The sequence below is a fragment of the Callorhinchus milii genome, unplaced genomic scaffold, assembly GCF_018977255.1.
Source record: "Callorhinchus milii isolate IMCB2004 unplaced genomic scaffold, IMCB_Cmil_1.0 Scaffold12, whole genome shotgun sequence".
Lineage (NCBI taxonomy): Eukaryota > Metazoa > Chordata > Chondrichthyes > Chimaeriformes > Callorhinchidae > Callorhinchus > Callorhinchus milii.
The window spans coordinates 48156-70202 of NW_024704753.1; the positions used below are offsets into that span (position 1 = coordinate 48156).

At 44.1% G+C, this 22047-nt stretch overlaps 2 protein-coding genes across 2 annotated transcripts; one reads left to right on the plus strand and one right to left on the minus strand.

The window, feature by feature from the left end:
* Positions 1-5338: 5338 nt before the first annotated feature.
* Positions 5339-10096, minus strand: LOC103188760 (transmembrane reductase CYB561D2). Its single transcript, XM_042339776.1, has 3 exons — positions 9897-10096; positions 7402-7439; positions 5339-6275 (listed from the first exon to the last, which is right to left on the minus strand). Exons 1-3 carry the CDS (start codon positions 10018-10020, stop codon positions 5772-5774), a joined length of 666 nt encoding a protein of 221 aa, XP_042195710.1. The 5' UTR covers positions 10021-10096; the 3' UTR covers positions 5339-5771.
* A 1101-nt stretch (positions 10097-11197) lies between these two features.
* On the plus strand, positions 11198-21731 carry nprl2 (NPR2 like, GATOR1 complex subunit). Its single transcript, XM_007908850.2, has 12 exons — positions 11198-11401; positions 12408-12499; positions 13414-13582; positions 13943-14051; positions 14846-14982; positions 15145-15242; positions 16160-16196; positions 17553-17646; positions 18672-18789; positions 19584-19726; positions 20103-20187; positions 21070-21731. The coding sequence occupies exons 1-11, from the start codon at positions 11252-11254 to the stop codon at positions 20168-20170; spliced, it is 1215 nt and encodes a 404-aa protein (XP_007907041.1). The 5' UTR covers positions 11198-11251; the 3' UTR covers positions 20171-20187; positions 21070-21731.
* Positions 21732-22047: the final 316 nt, after the last annotated feature.

Consider the following 22047-nt stretch of genomic DNA (forward strand, 5'->3'; position numbering starts at 1 on the left):
TCACTCAAAGGGCAGTCAATGTATGGAACACATTCAAGACTGAGATAGATATGTTTCTTATTGCAAAAGGGATTAAGGGATATGGGGATAAGGCAGGGTTATGGTATTAGCTGAAGTTACATTAGACGATCAGCCATGATTGAATAGCGGGGCAGGTTCGAAGGGCCAAATGGCCTACTCCTGCTCCTACATGTTATATTATGAGAAGTCTCAAAGCACTTCACAGAATATACTGTAAAATGAATTGACTGTATATTTTTTGGACGAAACCCGGTCACCAATTGCGCACAGCAGTGTCCCACAAACAGCTGTGGATTGAGTGACCAAATATTTTAAAAGGAATTATTACCCCCCCGAAAAGTGAACCGTCAATCGACGTCAACCGTCAATCGACTAACAACCGGGTTCCTACTTACTGTTACGTAAACAGAGGCGTGTGGAGTAAGAAAACTTGCCTAAGGTTTCACCTTCGACAGATTAAGCGAGTGGAAAAAACTGTGCTAGATAGAGTTCAATGTGGGGAAGTGTGAGATCATCCACTATGGATCCAAAAATGGCAAAACAGAATATTTTCCAAATAATGAAAAACTAAGAACTATGGAGAAGCAAAGGGATTTGGATGTCCACATACACAATTCATTAAAAACTAGTTCACAGGTACAAAATGTTACCAAAAAGGCTAATGGGATGTTGGTCTTTATCTCAAGGAGTTTGGAACATAAAGGAGAGGAAATGATGCTTCAACTGTATAGAGCCTTGGACAAACCCCATCTGGAGACTGTGTTCAGTTTTGGGCACCGCACCTCAAGAAGGATATATTGGCCCTGGAGAGGTTGCAGCGCAGATTCACCAGAATGATACCAGGGCTTAAAGGGTTAAATTATGAGGCCAGGTTGCATAAACTTAGATTTGTGTTCTCTTGAGTTTAGAAAGTTGAGGGGTGATCTGTTTGAGGTTTTTTTATAGAAAAAAAGGGATTTGATAGGGTAGCTACAGAGAAACTATTTCCTCTGGTGGGGGAAATCCAGAACAAGCCTAATCTAAAAATTAGAGCTAAGCCATTCAGGAGTAAAATCAGGAAGCATTTTTTCACGCAAAGGCTAGTGCAAATCTGGAATTCTCTTCACCAAAAGGCTGTCGAGACTGGATCCATTAAAATTTTCAAGACTGAGGTGGATAGATTTTTGTTAGGTTGGGGTATCAAGGGATTGAACTCTGCGCCGAAATGCAGGAACACTCTTCCTCTACCCCTCCACCTTGTCCCTTCTTTCTCCATCTTCAGAGTGCCCCTGAAGACCTTCCTCTTTGAAAGTGCCTACGATCACCTCTGCCCTCCCCCAGGTTAGGTGTCATGCTCTGCCACTGTCAAGCGTTCTGGGACATTACCCTGCATGAGGGGCTCTATATAAATGTCAGTTGTTGTTGCCAGCTGGCATTGGGTCCCACTTCTTTGGCTGGTTGTCGGGTTGGCTGCTCAACAGATCTGTGATGTGAATTCTTTCTTCTCCGACTTGAAAGGATGGAAGGATCAAATGTAAGGTTTATTAATACCAGTCTCTATTCCTGATCATATCAAGGAGAGGATGCCAGTCAGTGCTCGGGGTGCCGATTAACACTATTTACCCTGTTCTCTTTCCCAGTTAACTTAGTTGCGATTATTATCCTGTCCCGAGGAAAGTGTGGTCTCTCCAAATGCATCACAAGCTACCTGGTGGCCATGGCAACGGCAGATTTACTGGTTGTTATTTGCGATGTGATTCTCAGGAGGTTGCGAGAGTTTTATTTCCCCTTAACCATCTTGTCCAGCACAGCCTCATGCAGCGCAATCACTGTCCTCCGCTACTCTGCCACAGACATTTCTGTCTGGTTGACGGTGGCTTTCACTTTTGACCGATTTGTGGTCATCTGCTGGCAGACATTAAGAATAAAGTACTGGACAGAGAAAAATGCAACAGTGGCAGTAATAGTAATATATGTGATAAGCTTCCTGAAAAATATTCCCTGGTACTTCACTCATGAACCTCTCCACACAATCAACAATGTGCCATGGAATTGCAAGACAAAGCAAAGTTTCTTTCTCTTTCCCTTGTGGATAGCATTTGACTGGTTTGATCGATTATTTACTCCATTACTTCCTTTCTTCTTGATCTTGCTGTTGAATTCTCTGACCGTCCAGCACATTTTATTTGCTAATAGAACACGCAAGGAAATAAAGATCCGCAGCCATAGTGAATATGACAATGATCCTGAATTGGAAAACCGAAGGAAATCCATTATCTTACTCTTCACTGTGTCTGGGAGTTTCATCTTGCTATGGTTAATCTCTTTGGTCCATTTCCTGTATTATCAATTTGGAAAAGTTAAGTATTTCCAAGAAGGTACCAGCGAACCATGGTTTATTGTAAAGGAAAGTGGGACGATGCTTCTGCTTTTGAGTTCCTGCACTAACACCTGCATTTATGCAGTAACTCAGACTAAATTCAGACAAGAGCTGAAAAATGCAGTGAAATATCCGTTTGGGCTAATTAGCAAAATTCTAAAATAAATGAAATAAATTCAGCAAAATTGTAATTTACCCATGTGTCACAGTTTGTCTTATTTAGGTCCTGCACTGGCCCTGAATTTATATATCTCGGCATCCAATTTACACAGCAGGAGAGGGGTGAGTCTGTCAGGAAAATTCTGGATGACAGCAACCAGAATCGCTCTAGGGCCCCCTTAAACCACAACAACAACAACAAGATTCCATTTATTGAGCGCCTTTCACGTCGGGAGGACGTCCCAAGGCGCTGTACAGTTGGGTCAGGACCTGAGCAAGGGGGAAATGGTCAGGGTAAGGGGAGGGAAGGGAGGGAGCGAGGAAGGGGTAGAGAGTTGAGAGGGGAGCTGAAGGCACGGTCAAAGAGAATTCACATTTTAACCTACTATCTTATACTTAAACTGCAATACCGTTTCATCTTGGGGAAGAGGATCATCCACCAACTGAAGACTCTGGATCTGCAAATTCAGTTGGCTGTGCATTAGTGGCTGTGGCTGCCCGTGGACACCCCAACCAGTTACTTTATTCTAACATTCAGGATGGCGTACTCAGAATCTCCTCTTTCTGGACCTCAATTCCTGTCCTCACCGCCTCATGACTATCCAAACTGATCCACACCACCTCCTCCATTATACATTATGTTTGAAACATTGGACATGGATGCCTTCAGGAAACGCATTTTTGAGGGGTCCCAATTTTGCAGGGTTACCGTCCATTGTGCACCGACGGCGCATAACATCTGGTCTCACTTACTGCACAGCCAATCGATGACGGCAGGGACTTCACCATAACAACTTGGTCCTCGGATACCAGAAATGGGGGCACTGGGGTCCTCACCGCTCGGTCTTATGACTGTGTTCAGGAACATGGGAACTGCTAGTCACGCTCTCCCTTCTGTCGCTCCCACAAAACGTGAGCTCACATCTCAGTCATGCTTCCGGACACATGCTGTACATGGCAGGAGGCATGACCAAGTTTGCAACTACGAGGCTCAAAGGCTGCAGAAGAAGAATCTTTTAGGAGTTCCTAATCCCAACACCATAGGCACACGCAAACCAGATCTAGTTATGCACAGAAATAATCTGGGTTTTGGACAGCCAACCATGACAATCTCTCTTCACACAACCTTAAAGCACAATACTATAACACACCACACGTCAGGGAATGGACAGAAAAAACATTCCCTGACTCCAGCGGCATCGCCCTCGAATGGAGAGGAGTTTGATGCCCCGAATCTGCAATTCCTCCTCTGGAGCTGGGACTCGACAACAGCCATTTTGAGCTCATGTCTCTCTGAACAACTCGAGTTGTCACTGCAGCACAGAGTCAGGGCCCATCACCGAGATCACCTGGAGCCACGCACCTGTCACACCTGTAATGCACGTGATCTAAGGCCAGGGAGTAGGATGGCGGCAGCTTGATCTTGATTTCCAGGATGAATACAGATCATGAAACCGGGGCCTCGCGATCCTTCTGTATATAATAATAATATAGAGCTATACATTATATACTCATTAAAATAGGTGTCTATTCCCAAAAATATGCGGTTAACATTTAGAGAAACGTATTTAATTATGTGTTTCTATTACTCACCATTTGTGGGTTAAACTGTGGAGAAACTTAACTATTTGTCTCAAAGATCTGCTCAACAATAAAACTACCTGTGGCCGAGGGAGCGGCTTGTGTGCACATGCACATTCCCATCATGCTTCGCATTTAGCCAATATCTCCCATGATGCTCTGCATTGCCGTTTCTGACCACACACAGCGCCCCCTTTGTACTGGAGCCACTTTACAACTTCTGACCACACACAGAGCGCCACCTCTCATAATAATAATCCTTGCATTTGATATAGCACCTTATCACTTCGATGAAACGTCTCCAAGCGCTTCATAGAATATATTGTGCACAGCAGTGTCCCACAAACTTTCTTAGATTAAGTGACTAAACTTTTTTTGAGGATTACCCCTGGAAAGGAATCTGCCTAATAACTGGGTTCCTAGTTACTGCAAGCTAAACTGTGGCATGTAAAGAAACTTGTCTAAGGTTTCGCCCTGCCCAGGAATCGAACCCGAGGCGTCTCGCTTGCAAGTTGAACGCGCTAACCACTGTGTTACAGGACTCCCCTGTTCCCATTCAAGATAGATGGAGTGTTTACTGTCTCTGCCCTGTGCTGTCACAAGGTAGAGGGTGCTTTCCTCTGTCTCTGACCTGTTTTGTTTGGTCAGCTAGGTGTCTGACACATGCAGAAACCCATCACCATGCTTAAGAGTATCCAAACCAAACTGAGAATTCCATGCACCCATCTACACATGGAAATCCCAGAGATAGATTGTTGGAATGCGCACTCCCTCTGGAGGACGCACCCTGCTTACTTCATTCCCAAAAGTATTAGACATGGGTTGGCATTGGGGTGACTGCTGGAGTCTAACCAGCTAAAATTGCATTGCCATTGCTTTCCCACTGCTTGTCCAGCTCGGAACACCCTACCCATTAGGGCTTTGGCTTGCAGGGCTAACAGGAGCTGAGTGGGAGGATTCCCTGCTCTCAGTGACTGATCTATCCTTCCAAGTCCTGCTGATGAACCAGGCTGGGCTATGCTGTCAACCGCGGTGGCCTGGACTACTGAGGACCCACCAGGTTCAGAAACTGGACAAGAGACCGTCACAGAGGACTGGCCCAAATCTGCCTTTCTGCTGGCAGGTATGTCACCTTGGAGCCAGTTCAGCTTACCATCCACCCAAGGAGGATACAAAGGCTTAAACTGAACATACTGCATAACATTACATTACCAGAGATTTAAATGCAAAGTAAATTTTACTTCATTTAAATAACATTTTAGCGCTGCACTGCAATGTGTGAAAGGAATATTATCAACATAAAAAGTGAGTAATGGAACATCACAAGCTTTCTAGTTCGGTCCTATTTAGAGTGCTAGTCTCATAAAAATTAGCAATGCATTACAAATGTGATAAATAACAATTTCTGAACATATTATTTAGACTCTTGATATTGCAGCACAAATTATCAGATTTAATTGTGGGAATTAAAATAATATGTAATTTATCAAATGAGCAAAGAATCCAAAGGTCAAAGATGGTTTCTTTGTAGGTTTCCCTTCAGAAACAGCTGCCTGAATTAATCAGTTGCCTGAGTAGATCCCATGAATGTTGTTTGTGAGGAATGTAAACTGTTTCCATTGTACTGATGGTAGAAACAATAAGACTTGATTCAAACCTGCATTCTCTTTTTCATCCGGTGGGAGTTAGTGATTTGGTTCATGATAACCAATGCTATCAGCAATGGACAGAGTGCTAACATGTACCAACTGATGCCACTCACAGCCACAGTGAACCAGGTTGAACACATACCAAGCAGTAGGCTGGTACTGCCCAGCATGTGTAGAACGAGCCCAGAGATGCTGTGGTACAGCTTCAGTTTTGCCAGTGACCATTTCCTCATTAGTTTAGGGTAGAAGAGAAAGATGCCTCCAACAGACTGCAGACAGGTGCATATCACAGTGACCAGGCCACACAGACCGTGCCAGCTGGCAAAATGGGGCTTGTTGTTCAATGCCTTGTTGTAGCTAATAGCAGCCAATCCAAAGAGAGCACAGACCGTGGCCAACCCCTGCAGCAACCAGTGTAACCGGACTTTGATTTTCCTGGAGTAAGATGGCACGGGAGAACATTCTGGAGAGAACAGCAGAATAGCTTCAGTCATAATGAAGGAAAACTAGGAGAAAACAGAAGCTCAGTTAGTTCCTCAATACTAACACTCCCCAGGGTAACGTCTCTTACAAATTGATTAGTTTTATATTAGAATAAAATACTAATACCATAAAAGGTTTATTTTTGAAGGCCAGTTTGACTTGTAGCAAGTTGAGTTTCATTCAAACAGGAATAAATAGGACATTCAACCACTTTGTCAATTTTTAGATCATTACAGATTGTTTAATCCCATCACAGGAACATCAATAAACCTAGTTTATGAATTATTTTATACAAACAGAGAGACTATTCACCCATTCACCAACAAGACATACGCAGTCAAACCTGTTCAAGCAATCACCTCCATTCAGCAACCACCTCTTGTTAACAACCACCCTGCAATAGCCCCTTCAACGCACGTTCACACATCAACAAACCCTGACTCAGAGGTCACCCTTAGATAAAGGCTTTGGCCCAGTCCCCTGAGAGTTTGAAGAAAGGTTTGAAATATCATTGGAGGAAAAACATGGAGGTTAGATTTTTACAGAGGGGTGTTAGCATATTAATATTCAAATACCAAAACCGAAATACAGGTAGAATGGGGAAAATTACCAGGAGCAAAATGGCCTGATAACCTGGCACATCTTCCAACTTCCGATGCCATTACTCCGTCGTAGAGATGCCAAAAATAAATTTCTAATGATTTTGCAGAAGAGAAAGGATGTTTTGATGTTATTGTGTTACTTCATTATGATGAAGTTTGGCTTTCATTCATGTACAGCCAATCATTGTATCCTCCTGATGTCAAAGGTGCTATTTAAATGTAAAATTGCAATGTATTGTATTGCAGACATCAATACCTCATCTGGAAGTCAGAAGCAATGTAAAAACAGTGTAAAGTAACAGTGTAAAGTTCATGCTGTTTCTGAGTCAGGGAGGGGAGCAAAGAGAGAGAAAACAAAGCATCTGCCTGAGGAATGTCTATTAAACTGTAGGCATTCACTTCCTGTCAACCAGTTACAAACACTTGGACTTCTGTCTTGCGATCAGGAGCTCAGGCAAGAGGGTGCGAAGAATAAATGTACTTTTCTTTTAAAGTAAAAATCATATTTATCAAAAGTTGGAATGCTCATCAAAAACACATTACTTACAGCTAATGTCATGAGGAATGGATGCCAAGAAAATAAACCTGCAGATAAACAAAATTGGTAAAATCAACAGCTCTCCTCTATCCACAAACATTTTTTTTTGCAATTCAGAATATCACATAAACACAATCACTTTTAACTTCAGGAGTTGGAAAATAAATCCTATATTCTCTTTTCTGACAAAACCAGTCACACACAACATTTACAGTAATTTCCATCATTCTGTGAGTGGAGTCCTGTAGCTCAGTGGTTAGAGCACTGGCCTGGCAAGCAATGAGACCCGGGTTCAATTCCAGGCAGAGGGCCAAACCTCGGGCAAGTTTCCTTACTCCACACAGAGCCTAATAATAATCCTCCAAAACAAAACAATAAATTGGTCATTTTCAATCCACGAACCTGGTCTGGGTGTGTGTTGGCTCATATGGGAAACACATGGGAACCTGGTCTGGGGTTTCCATGTGTAACAGATGTTACCAACACCCTAAACCCTGACCACAAACACACACACACCAACCCCTGGGGTAGAGGCTGTGGGAGCAGCTCTCACTGGGCCCGTGTCACCGTGTCTCTGTATCACTTTGTGACTCTCTGTATCTTACTGCCACTGTGCCTCTGTGTCTCTTTGTGTTACTGTCTGTGTCTCCGTATCTGTTTGTGTCTCTGTCTTTGTGTCATTGTCTGTTTCTCTGTGTCACTGTCTCTGTCCCTGTGTCACTGTCTGTGTCTCTGTCTGTCTTTGTCTCTGTCTGTCTGTGTCTCTGTCTGTCTGTGTCTCTGTCTGTCTGCGTCACGGTGTGTGTCTGCATTACGGTGTGCGTCTGCGTCTCTGTCAACGTGTGTGTCACGGTGGGTGTCTGTGTGTTTGTCACGGTGTGTCATGGTGTGTGTCTGTGTGTGTGTCAGGGTGTGTGTCTGTGTCTCGGTGTGTGTCTGTGTGTGTGTCAGGGTGTGTGTGTCAGGGTGTGTGTCTGTGTCTCGGTGTGTGTCTGTGTCTCGGTGTGTGTGTCTCAGTGTCTGTGTCTCAGTGTCTGTGTCTCAGTGTGTGTCTGTGTCTCGGTGTCTGTGTCTCGGTGTGTGTCTGTGTCTCAGTGTCTGTGTCTCAGTGTCTGTGTCTCGGTGTGTGTCTGTGTCTCGGTGTGTGTCTGTCACGGTGTGTGTCTGTGTCTCGGTGTGTGTCTGTGTCACGGTGTGTGTCTGTGTCACGGTGTGTGTCTGTGTCTCGGTGGGTGTCTGTGTCTCGGTGGGTGTCTGTGTCTCGGTGGGTGTCTGTGTCTCGGTGGGTGTCTGTGTGTGTGTCACGGTGTGTCATGGTGTGTGTCTGTGTGTGTGTCAGGGTGTGTGTGTGTCTCGGTGTGTGTGTCTCGGTGTGTGTCTGTGTCACGGTGTGTGTCTGTGTCTCGGTGTGTGTCTGTGTCACGGTGTGTGTCTCGGTGTGTGTCACGGTGTGTGTCTCGGTGTGTGTCACGGTGTGTGTCACGGTGTGTGTCTGTGTCACGGTGTGTGTCACGGTGTGTGTCTCGGTGTGTGTCACGGTGTGTGTCTGTGTCTCGGTGTGTGTCTGTGTCTCGGTGTGTGTCTCGGTGTGTGTCACGGTGTGTGTGTCACGGTGTGTGTCTGTGTCTCGGTGTGTGTCTCGGTGTGTGTCACGGTGTGTGTGTCACGGTGTGTGTCTGTGTCTCGGTGTGTGTCTCGGTGTGTGTCTCGGTGTGTGTCACGGTGTGTGTCTCGGTGTGTGTCTCGGTGTGTGTCTCGGTGTGTGTCACGGTGTGTGTCTCGGTGTGTGTCTCGGTGTGTGTCACGGTGTGTGTCACGGTGTGTGTCTGTGTCTCGGTGTGTGTCACGGTGTGTGTCTCGGTGTGTGTCTGTGTCACGGTGTGTGTCACGGTGTGTGTCTCGGTGTGTGTCACGGTGTGTGTCTCGGTGTGTGTCACGGTGTGTGTCTGTGTCTCGGTGTCTGTGTCTCGGTGTGTGTCTGTGTCTCGGTGTCTGTGTCTCGGTGTGTGTCTGTGTCTCGGTGTGTGTCTGTGTCACGGTGTGTGTCTCGGTGTGTGTCACGGTGTGTGTCTCGGTGTGTGTCTCGGTGTGTGTCACGGTGTGTGTCACGGTGTGTGTCTGTGTCTCGGTGTGTGTCTGTGTCTCGGTGTGTGTCACGGTGTGTGTCTGTGTCTCGGTGTGTGTCTGTGTCACGGTGTGTGTCTCGGTGTGTGTCACGGTGTGTGTCACGGTGTGTGTCACGGTGTGTGTCACGGTGTGTGTCTGTGTCTCGGTGTGTCTGTGTCTCGGTGTGTCTGTGTCTCGGTGTGTGTCACGGTGTGTGTCACGGTGTGTGTCACGGTGTGTGTCTCGGTGTGTGTCACGGTGTGTGTCACGGTGTGTGTCTGTGTCTCGGTGTGTGTCTGTGTCTCGGTGTGTGTCACGGTGTGTGTCTGTGTCACGGTGTGTGTCTCGGTGTGTGTCACGGTGTGTGTCTCGGTGTGTGTCACGGTGTGGTCACTCACTGCTCCCGGGGTGACTGATCGCGGCCACAGTGACCGCCAGTCCGAGGCCGAGCAGCTGCGCCGTCAGTCCGGCCGCGGGGCCGAGGCCGCGGGGACAGGGGCCGCCGGTGTCGGGCTCGGCCATCGCTGCTGTGGGGGCGGCGCTTGGCGCGGGGCCAGGACTCGGGCCTCGGGCTCGGGCTCAGCACTGAGGCCGCAAACATGAGCCGCATCGAGTGCGTTTTCTTCAGCGAGTTTCACCCGACACTCGGACCCAAGATCACCTTCCAGGTCAGTCACCGCCACCGCCGCCATCACCGCCATCACCATCACCGCCAACACCCTCACCCTCTCCCCCACCAGCAGCTCCCCCACCCCCACCATCACCCTCTCCCTCTCACCCACCAGCAGCTCCCCCACCACCCCCAACACCCTCACCCTCTCCCTCACCGTCTCCCTCACCCTCTCCCTCACCGTCTCCCTCACCGTCTCCCTCATCCCCCCCCCATCACCCTCACCCCCAACACCCTCAGCCTCTCCCTCAGCCCCCACCAGCAGCTCCCCCACCCCATCACCCCCATCACCACCCTCTCCCCCACCAGCAGCTCCCCCACCCCATCACCATCACCCCCACCCTCTCCCTCATCCCCCCACCAGCAGCTCTCCCACCCCCACCCCATCACCCCCATCACCCTCACCATCACTGCCACCCCCACCCTCTCCCTCACACCGCCCACCATCAGTTCACACACCGCCATCACCACCAACACCGTCAGCTCACACAGCGCCATCACCACCATCAGCCTTTGGGCCAGTTACACCACCACCGCCATCACCACCAGCAGCTCCACACCACCATCACCATCAACACCAACAAACACCCGACCCTCGGGCCCAAGGTCACCTTCCAGGTCAGAGCTACCACACCCACCACCACCATCATCATCACTACCACACCAGCTCACCACCAGCCCCTACACTCTGGAACATTATACCCCAGTGCCTTCGTCTTGCTCCCGCTCTTTCCTCCTTCAAGGCCGGTCTCAAAACTTTTCTCTTCAGCCGTGCCTTCAGCTCCCCTCTCGACTCTCTACCCCCTCCTCGCTCCTTCCCTTCCCTCCCCTCACCCTGACCATTTCCCCCCAATGCTCGGGTCCTGACCCAACTGTCCAGCGCCTTGGGACGTCCTCCCGACATGAAAGGCGCTCTATAAATGAAATCTTGTTGTTGTTGTATCACCATCAGCTCACACACCGCCATCACCACCAACACCATCAGCTCACACACCGCCATCACCACCAACACCATCAGCTCACACACCGCCATCACCACTATCACCAGCAGCTCACACACCAACACCTCTAACAGTCACCACCATGACCAGCAGCTCACACACACCAACACCAACTATCACCCGACCCTTGGGCCAGTTACACCACCACCGCCATCACCACCAGCAGCTACACACCACCATCACCATCAACACCAACAAACACCCGACCCTCGGGCCCAAGGTCACCTTCCAGGTCAGAGCTACCACACTCACCACCACCATCACCACTACCGCACCAGCTCACACACACCGTCACCAGCAGCTCCACCACCATCACCACACCATCAGTCACCAGCAGCACCACACCAGCACAAACACCAGCAGCAAGATCACCTTCCAGGTCAGCACCAGCTCCAGCACAACCTCCACCACCAGCAGCAGCTTCAACACAACCACCACCACCAGCAGCAACAGCTCCAACACAACCTCCACCACCAGCGGCAGCTCCAACATTGTCAGTGACACAGACACAAACACCAGCAGCACAACAACCACCAACACTCGTATTTATACACAGAGCATTGCCCTCACATGCAGTTAGTTTGTGCTCCCGCGGGGCCAGAACTAAACTACTCATTTGTTCTTGTAGTAATGGATGATAATAATAATCCTGGCATTTGACACAGCACCTTATCACATCGTCGAAACGTCTTAAAGCACTTCACTGTGGCCGAAACGCGGCAGCCAATTGCGCCCAGCGACATCCACACGAACAGCCGTGTGACCAAATTATTATTGTTTTTGAGTGATTATTATCCCCAGAAAAATAATCCGCCAATCGACTAACAAGCGGGTTCCTACTTACTGCTGGTAACCAGAGGCGTGTGTGTGGAGTAATGAAATTTGCCCAACGTTTCACCTTGTCCCGCCCAGTAATCGAACCCAGGTCTCTCACTTGCGATGTGAATGCTCTAACCACTGAGCTACAGGACCATAATAATATGAATAAGAACTACTTTGGACAATGTACTGGAGAGCACCTGTGCCTCCGAAAAGGAGAATATGTTTTTAAGAAGTCCAAGGAGAAACTTAGTTCCTTATTTAACCTGAGGTCATCTATTCCTGCTGCTAACTGTTTCTATTTCTCTAACTTAACTCACGGCTATCTATTGTGTTCCTCAAATACTGAATCTTCTGTTGACTTCAGTCAAATTATTCAGTTCAACTCTTTCCTTGAAATGTGTGCGTTGGTTTTGTAGGTGCCAGAGGAGTACATTTCGCGGGAGCTGTTTGATACAGTTCAAGTTTATATCATAACCAAGCCCGAGTTACAGAACAAGCTCATCACTGTGTAAGTCTAACATACACCATCTCCACTTTTGCCCTAATGCTCTTTTTAGGAGTGCTGTTTTTTTCCTTAATAATTTCACAGTTAATTCTGCAAATGGACTCTTTTGCCCCCAGTTATCTGAACTACTATAAAAGTCTATACTCTTATTTCAGATGGTTTGCAACACAAGTTTAAAGGGATAGGTTTGTCCAAACAGTTCTTCATAGTCCGAACTTGTGGGCATTTAGTTGTCAGCCTATTTGCGAAATCCAAGGTCAAACAGTGTGATGGTTTTGTGGTACAAAGAGGGCAGGTTCTGGCCTACCCTGATCAGTCGCTTAGCGACCTGGAGATGGCTTCTTGCCAAGGCTGCAGACCTGGATTAAACAGTAGGTGTTGAATAAGACAGGCACATGATATTGCTTTTGGAACTCTTGAATATCAATGTAGCTGGTTGGTCACGAACTGTCCTGCTTAGATCTTTCCATCTCGCTGAAGGCAGATTTGTCAAAAAACAGATGAGAAAACTCTGAGGCTTGTAACAGCAGCTGGAGGGCATTACCTGGAGCCTGAGTTCATAAGCACCCGCTCATATCCAGGGCTTGGTAATTAACTTGATTGTCATGGAGAGTTAAGTAGCTGTTGTTGAAGCTCTGCATTCTAAGGTCTTGTTAATGATAGACCAGATAGGCTGACTTGTCAGCACGGGGGCAAGGAATCCTCCCACTCAGGACCTGTTAACCCTGCAAGACAAAGCCCTAAGGGGTAGGGTGGTCCCAGATGGACAAGCAGTAGAAGCTTAGCATACAGTGTTCTTAATGACAAACTATGCAGATTACAGGATTTGCTAGTCCAATTCTATTACCTTTGCACTTATGGTATTCCTGTGTTTTAATTCTATATTTCTGTTAATCATTTTCTTTTTATGTTGTAAGGACTGCTATGGACAAGAAGCTGATTGGTTGCCCTATGTGTATAGAACACAAGAAATATGTCCGGAATGCTCTTCTTTTCAATCTGGGCTTTGTGTGTGATGCCGGAGTCAAAACCTGCTCCCTCGAGCCAATTGTTAAAAAGCTGGCTGGGTACCTCACTACGCTGGAGGTAATGATATTCCAGTAGATCTCGACCACAAACGTGCATTAGGGGAGCCCTTTGGATTGAGTAGCAAACTCTATGCCATTGGAAAGGGGTTCCCAGCTGTTCTCTGATCTGATCCACTGATGTTGTTTATCGAACTTACCAAGATCCAAGCTGGGTTAATTTCAATTTTATTTTTAACTAGTAAAGTGGCCCTTCCTCGGACGGGCAATATAGAGGAGGGCCTATGTTGGGAACGATGATCTGTAGGTAATGTGTGTGACTGGATAAGTTTGTGAGAAAGTCTCTGCCGTTGTGTGCAAAGGTTAGGGTTCCAAGGATTGGTTTACACTTTGAATGTGTTTTTCTGCTTCCCTTTTCTAGCTGGAGAGCGGATTTATATCCAATGAGGATAGCAAGCAGAAGCTGGTTCCTATAATGACAATTATTCTGGAGGAACTAAACGCCCATGGAGAATGCTCTCTGCCGATTGGTATGTCTATATTTACATCTTTTTGCAAACTTTCAAGTTTAAGTACCAAATGGCCTGTATCTAGGGAAATGCTAATCATACATGGTACATCAATTGATTAAATACTCCACTTGGGATCAGAAGCTTCTGGGTTCAAATTGTGGTGAGTCCCCTCACACTTTCCCCTTTTTGAGGTTGCTGCTATATCTAAAATATACCCGGTAGGAAGTGCGTTCTTGCTAGGATTTATCTCGCTCTTAACTCGCTCCAACAAGATGTGGCAAATACACAAGTGGGAAAATAAGGCAGTAAGTACTATGTTACATACATAATCTGTTCAGGCACTGGGGGCAGGCGAGAAATTAATTAAATATGATGACATCCTGCTTCATACTGATGCACAAATGTGTATATAATGGAAATCCAATCTGCCATTGATTGTAATTGAGAAGCCTAGAAATAGAATTTAGCACCACTCCTTCTTGGTCTTCCTAAATGTATATACTTTCAACTCCACATAAAACACATGTTACAACCCAATGCTATGGAGGTATTTAGTAGGTTCACCAGGAGTATTTGGATCAAATGGTCCTTAGCTATCAGAAAAAGCAGAAGTGCAGAAAATGTTATTGCTTAGTACATGCAAAAAAGTCTGTTTCAATGGGAACATTCGGCAGGTATCAAAGTAAAATTGCTAAGTGGGGGAGGGGGGGGCGGTCTGAGAAGGGAGTCACAGTCCGAGAGAAGTGACTGATTGATGGGGGGGTCTTTAAGCTGCTGTGTTGTAAGCAGGTTGTGGACTGCTGTCTCAACAGATGAATCTAATACCATTCACCTGAAGGTGATTCCCCAGCGGAGAGACCAGCCTGTGGTGCAGGAGTATGGTGTGCCTGTCTTCACTCAATGTAAAGAGGATTTCATCAAATCCCACCGCGATCTCACTACACAGCAGGTGAGAGAAAAGTTTTGAGAAGAAAGTGACATTAGTGCTTTGAGAGACTCAGCATTAACATAATAGGAAAAATAATGAACTTTGCATTTAATCGAGTGCCTTTATGTGCTGTATAATAGCACTGTCAAACAGGAGCTAAAGTGAGGCTCTTTTGTCCCTCAGATTCTGCCATATATTGATGGATTCCGTCATATTCAGAAAATCTCTGCTGAAGCAGACGTGGAGCTGAATTTAGTGCGGATAGCTGTTCAAAATTTACTGTGAGTAACAAAGGGGATTGGCAGTTAGCTACTGTAGATATATATCAAAGAGAAACGCAAAACATTTTTGAAATACATAAAGTAGAACACTGGAATGATATATCCACACGTCCAATTACCTGTGTTAGAGGCTCTGATGTAGTTGTAGACACAGAGATACAAGATACTGGCAAATAGATTGCATATATACTAACTGCCTAAACAGAAAGTCAGAGAGAGAAAGTACCCAGCACAGTATGGTACTATAGTCAAAGTCTAACTTCTGATGGTAGCACTGAATCCAGTTTGTATTTTGAATAATGTCTATTTACCTAAGTTTGTTTATCCACAATGGTCCCAATCGGTGCAGATAATTGGCTTTTTGTATTGAGTTCTTAAGCTGATTATTTTAACTAGTTTTTCATGTGAATTTTTACATGAGAAACAAAATATCTTTCCACATTCCATTCAGCATTCCCAGGTCCAGTGAAGATGGAGGGTAAAGCTCCCTATACACTGTTCTATCAAGCACTTGCAAGGCAGGTACAACATAAGGTAGTTACAGAGGGAGTGAGGTGGGAGTGTGAGAAAGGACTCAAGGCAGCAGATTCTAAAGGATGGAGCAGGAAGGTAACAAGGAAAGCATTGGAGAATCTATCTTGGCAACGTGGAATGTAGAAGGATAAGCATGGAATGTTCTGGAAGGTCTTAATGATTTGAAGTCAAAATATATTAATTCAGTTTAATTTGGTATTGATTCCTTTGCATTATTCAAAATATAATTTAATGCGATTTGATTTTTTAATACAACAGGGATGAAGTTTGAATGTGTTTTCTTCTAATTCTTTGCAGAACAGTGTAGTGTTGTTTCACATGTGCTGCTACTGAGGGGATGTTTTATCACATGTAAAATGTAATGATGTGTTGCTATTTTGCAGATACTATGGGGTTGTAACATTAGTGCCAATATTTCAGGTAAGTTAGGAGGAAATATTCTGAAATTGTATCTGTTGATACAAAGGAAATCTTTGTATTTTGTTCTACCTGATTGTGAGAGGTGGAGAAAACAAGAGATTGGTGTAGGCAGCCTGGAAGCAGGATAGTTTCAAAGGTAAGGAAATACTGTGGAGTTAGAGGAGGAGGAGGTAAACCTCAGAATAAGGGAAATAAGCGCAAATAAATTGGTGAGATAGCAGACAGCAATGAGCGATTTACAAGTGAGTGGGAGAGAGTTCAGGAGAAGTACACACTCATGAGAAATAAAGGGGTTGAGTCCGAACTACAATATGTTGGAGTAACATTTGCATTATGTAAAATATAAGACCAAAATAGTGGAAATTAGATAAACTCTTGGAAACTCAGCAACAAAAGGGATATAAAAAGAGGGATTGAGAAATAAGACCTCGGAATAGTTAGTGGTGGGAAAACGTTGAAAAAATGGATTTAAGTATCAGTTTGGCGCAGTTGGCCTTTGGGTCAGAAGGTTGTGGATTCAAGACCCACGTTTGGGATTTTGAGCTCACAGATTAGACTAACACTGCATTTTCTGTAAGGGAGAGGGTTGCATTGTTCGAGATGCCATTATTCATTAAGCCAATGTTCTGTTAACCTGCGAAGAGCTTGTAGCACTTTATGAAATAAATTTCTCCTGATGTGTTAGCCGACCACTTTGCAGATAAAATGGTGGTTACTTCATGAATGTTTTAAAATGTTATGGTATGTGTCTGTACATGTACACGTTTGACTACAGTTAAAAGCTCTTTGAAGAACTCTGAGATGTTTCAATTTAATGACATTTAATATAAATTGGGTAGATTAGAAAATTGTCAGAATGAATATATGAGAGTTCAGGAGAATATTGATATATAAAAATGAAGTGGTTGGACAAGTGGTAGATGCAGTTTAACTTTGATGAATGGTACCTACTACATTTTGTGGAAAAGAATAGGAGGAGCGAAATTGTAGCTTGAAGGGTAAAACATTCAATGGAATACAAAATATACAGTCATTTCACAATATATTCTGTGAAGTGCTTTGAGAAGTCGGGAAAACATGACAAGTGTTGTATCAAATGCAAGGATTATTATTGTATTATTAATTCAAAAAGGAACTAAATTAGACATTAGGGGATAAGAGATATTAAGTGCTTTGAGACACTACTGCATGAAGAGCCCTATGTAAAAGCAAGTTGTTTCTGTTGGATATGGAAAAAGAAGTGGACAACTTAGAAAAATAGCTATCGGAGCACAAAAACGAAGGGACAAATGTCCTTCTGTAATGAAACTATTTTTTGTCAGTGCATATTGTTTTCTGTTCCTTTTTCCTCCACAGTATTCTAATGTGTACTGCCCAACTCCGAAGGTACAGGATCTGGTGGATGACAAGATCTTGCAAGATGAATGTTTGGTGTATGTCACAAAGCCAGGTACTATTGGCTGTGCTTAAGTAAAATGAAATTGAAAATCAACAAGGTTGGGCAGACTCAGCGACTGCAGACATACTCCAGGATTCTGTTTTGGCAAAAAACTGCGCCATTAATATGTTCATTGTCCAAGTCGATACTTTGAGCTCATAGGCTGATAGTCTCAAGCAGTGCGGGAGGAGCTCAGTATTTCGTACCTTCAATAAGACGTTAAACCGAGGCCCTGTCTGCCTATTCATGTGGACATTAAAAATCCCATTGCACTGTACGAAAAGAAAAGAGCAATACTCTTTGTTTTCTGGCGAACAATCCCCAGATAAAATTGGTCATTCACATCATGGCTGTTTGTGGTACATTGCTCTGTGCAAATTGCCTGTCGCTTTGGTCTATAAATGCAGTCACTATACTTTACAGAAACTTTTTTTGAGGACATTCTCAATGTTATAAGCACTACATGAAATGTAAGGATTGCCATTGCAGAAATTATTTTAGGACAGTGTGATAAAGTTCCTGATGAGTAGACACCATAATTATCCTATTCATGGAAACAATTTACAAAAGGATATTATTATCCTTGAGAGAATGCACAGGCACCAAATATACCAGAACTTGAGAACCAAAGGAGAGGAGTATAAAGTTATGATTGTTAGAAAATAGTGGTGCTGAAGGACAAATTTTGACAAAGTGTTCAAAAACTTCAGTAATTTAAAAATGAGGAAAATAATGCAGTTCAGGCAGAAATGTTTCATACAGTGATTGATACACAAAATAAGTGATCAAACGTAAGTCCCACAAAATAAGTGGACTTAAAACACAATTAGATGTGTTTTAGTGAGTACTTGTACGAGCCCTTGTATCAGGTACACAGTTGGCACCTGTAAACTTGAATCCTCAGTAAAAGGAAATTAAAATGCTTTGAGCAGAAAAGAGTTGGGGAGAAAACACTTCTCCAATTCTAAAAGCCGTCAAAGATAGATGTGGAAGTTTTGAATCTTTGAAGATCTGTTAATTTTTCTGTTGGTCCACAGGACACAAACGTGCCAGTCTGCGAGACGTGTTCCAGCTTTACTGTGGCCTGAGCCCTGGCACCACAGCTCGTGATCTGTGCTCCCGCTATGCTCAGCAGCTTCAGCATGTGGAGGAGAGGTGAGACTAGGGCACTGGGAGCTGCAGGTACAGAGTGTACAATAAACACCCCTCTGATTTACTTGATCTGTGCATTCAGTTACGGTGGTTTTCATGTATCCTTTTGATAACTATTTGTTTCTTGTGAATGGCTATGATACTGGTAAAAAATTAATTTGTTCAAATGCACACAAGGTTACTAGGGATGCAATTTACCCACCAAGTCCCAGTGTGCTGACAGTAACCTTGCGACATGCACAGAATTTTGATATTTTTTGCTGATCTTGCAATAGAAAAGTGTTTTACAGTTTATATAGTGTGTATTGTATAGTGTATGGTATATGCAGAGCTAGAGAACCATAGACAGTAAGCGATTGAGAAGTCAAGGGAAAGTTTGGGAGACCGAAAGAAACAAGAGAACAAAAGAAATGGAGAGACTTACGAAACAGAGAAACCTATTTATTATGTACGAGTGTACTGTGACTCTTTTATATTGCACAGATGTGCATTGTCATTCAGGTGTACTGTGTGTCATTTATGTGTACTGTGTAATGTTGCACTCCCTGTTATATGTACATAGCTCTCACCTGCTGTTTTCAACTCTTACATCCGTTGTGTGGCTCAGGCTGCGTCACTCACTTACATACGTGTGTGAATATGAGTCATATCCATAATTCATACCTTTCCTCTTTCACACTCTTTCCTCTTGTCCAATCGCACATGTGCATCTCCTCTCCATTTCACTTGTGCATTATCATGTCGGTATTACATTTCCTCTCTCACGTTTTCTGTCTTTCTTACTTTTGTGCACTCAGAAAATTGATCCAGTTTGGTCTGATGAAAAAATTGATCCGTCGACTCCACAAGTACCCAGTAAAACTGAACCGAGAGGAGAGGAGCGGACCACCGTCCCTCTACACTGGCTCACACAGTTGCGATGAAATTTGCTGCAAAACTGGTAAATATCCCATGCACTTTCAGTCAGTAATTTCTTTGTGGAAGAAAGCAGTTGCTAATTAGGAATTCCAAGAGAAATAGAAGAGTGAGTTAATAGTGCTATGTATGTGTATATATAATTTATGTGTTATACAGTAATGGCCATGTATCAGAATATTACCTTACATGTTACACAGTAATAGTGCTTATGTGTGTTACACATTAACAGTGCTGTGTATGTATATATATTACAGCAAGATTATATTTGTATAGCGCCTTTCACGTCTATTATTACTACTACACAGTAAATGTAGGTAATTTAACTACCATGAATTCTGTGGTGGAAGGCATAGACCTACCCACCTAGAATCCATGTTCAATGTTTTCTGTTTTCTCAGGAATTAGTTGCAAGGAGTTGGATGAAAGGCTGGAGAATGACTCGAATATCATGGTTTGCTGGAAATGAGCGAGGAGGAGCCTGTGGTGAGTGTCACTGGGTGTCGCCCACTAACAGGAAACGAACAACAGTGAATGCAGCAAGCAACCCTCCACCTGAAGCTCAGTCACAAGGGTTCTGGTCTATTTTTCATTAATTACAATCAGGACCAAAACTGAGACTTGTTTATTCTTCCTGACTGGCCATGATGCATCAAAACATTTGTTTTTTTTCCCCCCGGTTTCTCATGAAATTCAATGTGAACATGTGCACATGGCTCATTGTAGGCCAGCAACAAACTGTGACATGAATAGTTACTATTGCCTGATCATTGATCCTAGCACAATGTCTGGAGATTTGTTAAATAATTTGTTTTAAACATGGAGATACTAAAAAAGCAAAGTGCATGTATAGGCAATGGCGCTGAAGTCCAACATTAACAATGTAGGAACAATAGTTAGTAATAGTTAGTTGCTGGTCCATTGAACTTGTCTCAACATTTTATTAGGTTGCGAAAGGTTTTAATACTTTCATTCACAACAAACTCTCTTTTAAACATCCCAACTGATTCTGCATCTATAGCCTTTTGGTAGCGTTCTGTGTGAAGAAATCTTTTCTGATTTCACTTCTAACTACCAAACCTCTAATTTTAAGATTATGCTTCCTAGTTCTAGATTTACGTAACAACGGCGTTCCATAATGCAATGACCTGCGCAAAAGGCTGATTAGGACACAGTTGCAATATTGCATGTATTCTAATTTATTAGTTTGAATTAGATGCTATTGGAATCACAGTGCAGTGAGTCCAGCTCCACTTAGCATCTAAACTCCCGAGTAGGCGGTCGCACTCTCACCTAGAGTCAGAAGGTTTGGTTTCAGGCCCACATCAGGACTTGGAACTCGTAATCTAGGCTGACATTTCTATGCAGGGCTGGGGATGTGCTGCAGTGTTGGAGCCTGTGCAGATGGATGCTGAAGGAAGATCCTGTGGCACTATGTGAAAAGACAAGTTTGTCTGATCAACAATCTTCCAAATCAAAGTGGTCATTCACTTCATGGCTGTCAGCATCTGCATCTAGTTCACTGGATTGTCACCTACACCATATCAGAAATAACTTGCTCTTGTATATGGTTTTGTAAAACTTACATTAGGGACATTGCCACTTGTGAAAAAGAGGTGGAGAGAAAATAAATCCAATAACATTATTCTTGAGTTCTAGTCTTCAGAACCTGGCAAAAAATAAATCAAACAGATCAGGTGATGAGGAAGAGGGTCATTTGAGTTTGAGACAAACTATGTGTCGGGTCTCTTTATGATAACAAAACAATGCCCATTGTATCGGAAAAGGGCTCTTAAAACTCAAGAAGTGGTGTACTTCACAGCTTTCTGCAAACCCTAAAGCAGTTTGGATACCTCGTGCACCTCCAATTGGGAGACAAAACAAAATCAGGCTTTTAGTTTGCATCTTAAAACACTCAAATATCTATTCATAACTATTATGTAAGGTTTGTGCTAAAAGAAACAATGCTCCCAGCTATATCTCCATACAACGGGAGGTAGTTGAGAAAATGAGACATCCTAATATCTCAACTGTCAGTAAAATTGGATAATGCTGATCCAAAATAAATACAGTCCTAATCATACCCATTATATAGAAGTTCTGATCAAAGCTGAACGTTTATTCAAAAAATGGTTTGCGTTGCAAGATTTCACTGTATGTTTTAACAAATGTATTTTATCAACAAGGCTATTCCAGCATACGTACCTAAAGCAAATAGTATTTACTGTTACCACAAAGCGTTTCAAAATCAAGCAGGTCCCAAACATTGCAACATCAACTGAGGTAAAAGGATGTTATGCCTCCTGGTGAAGTGTCAGCCAATGTTTAGATGTAAAATTATGGTGA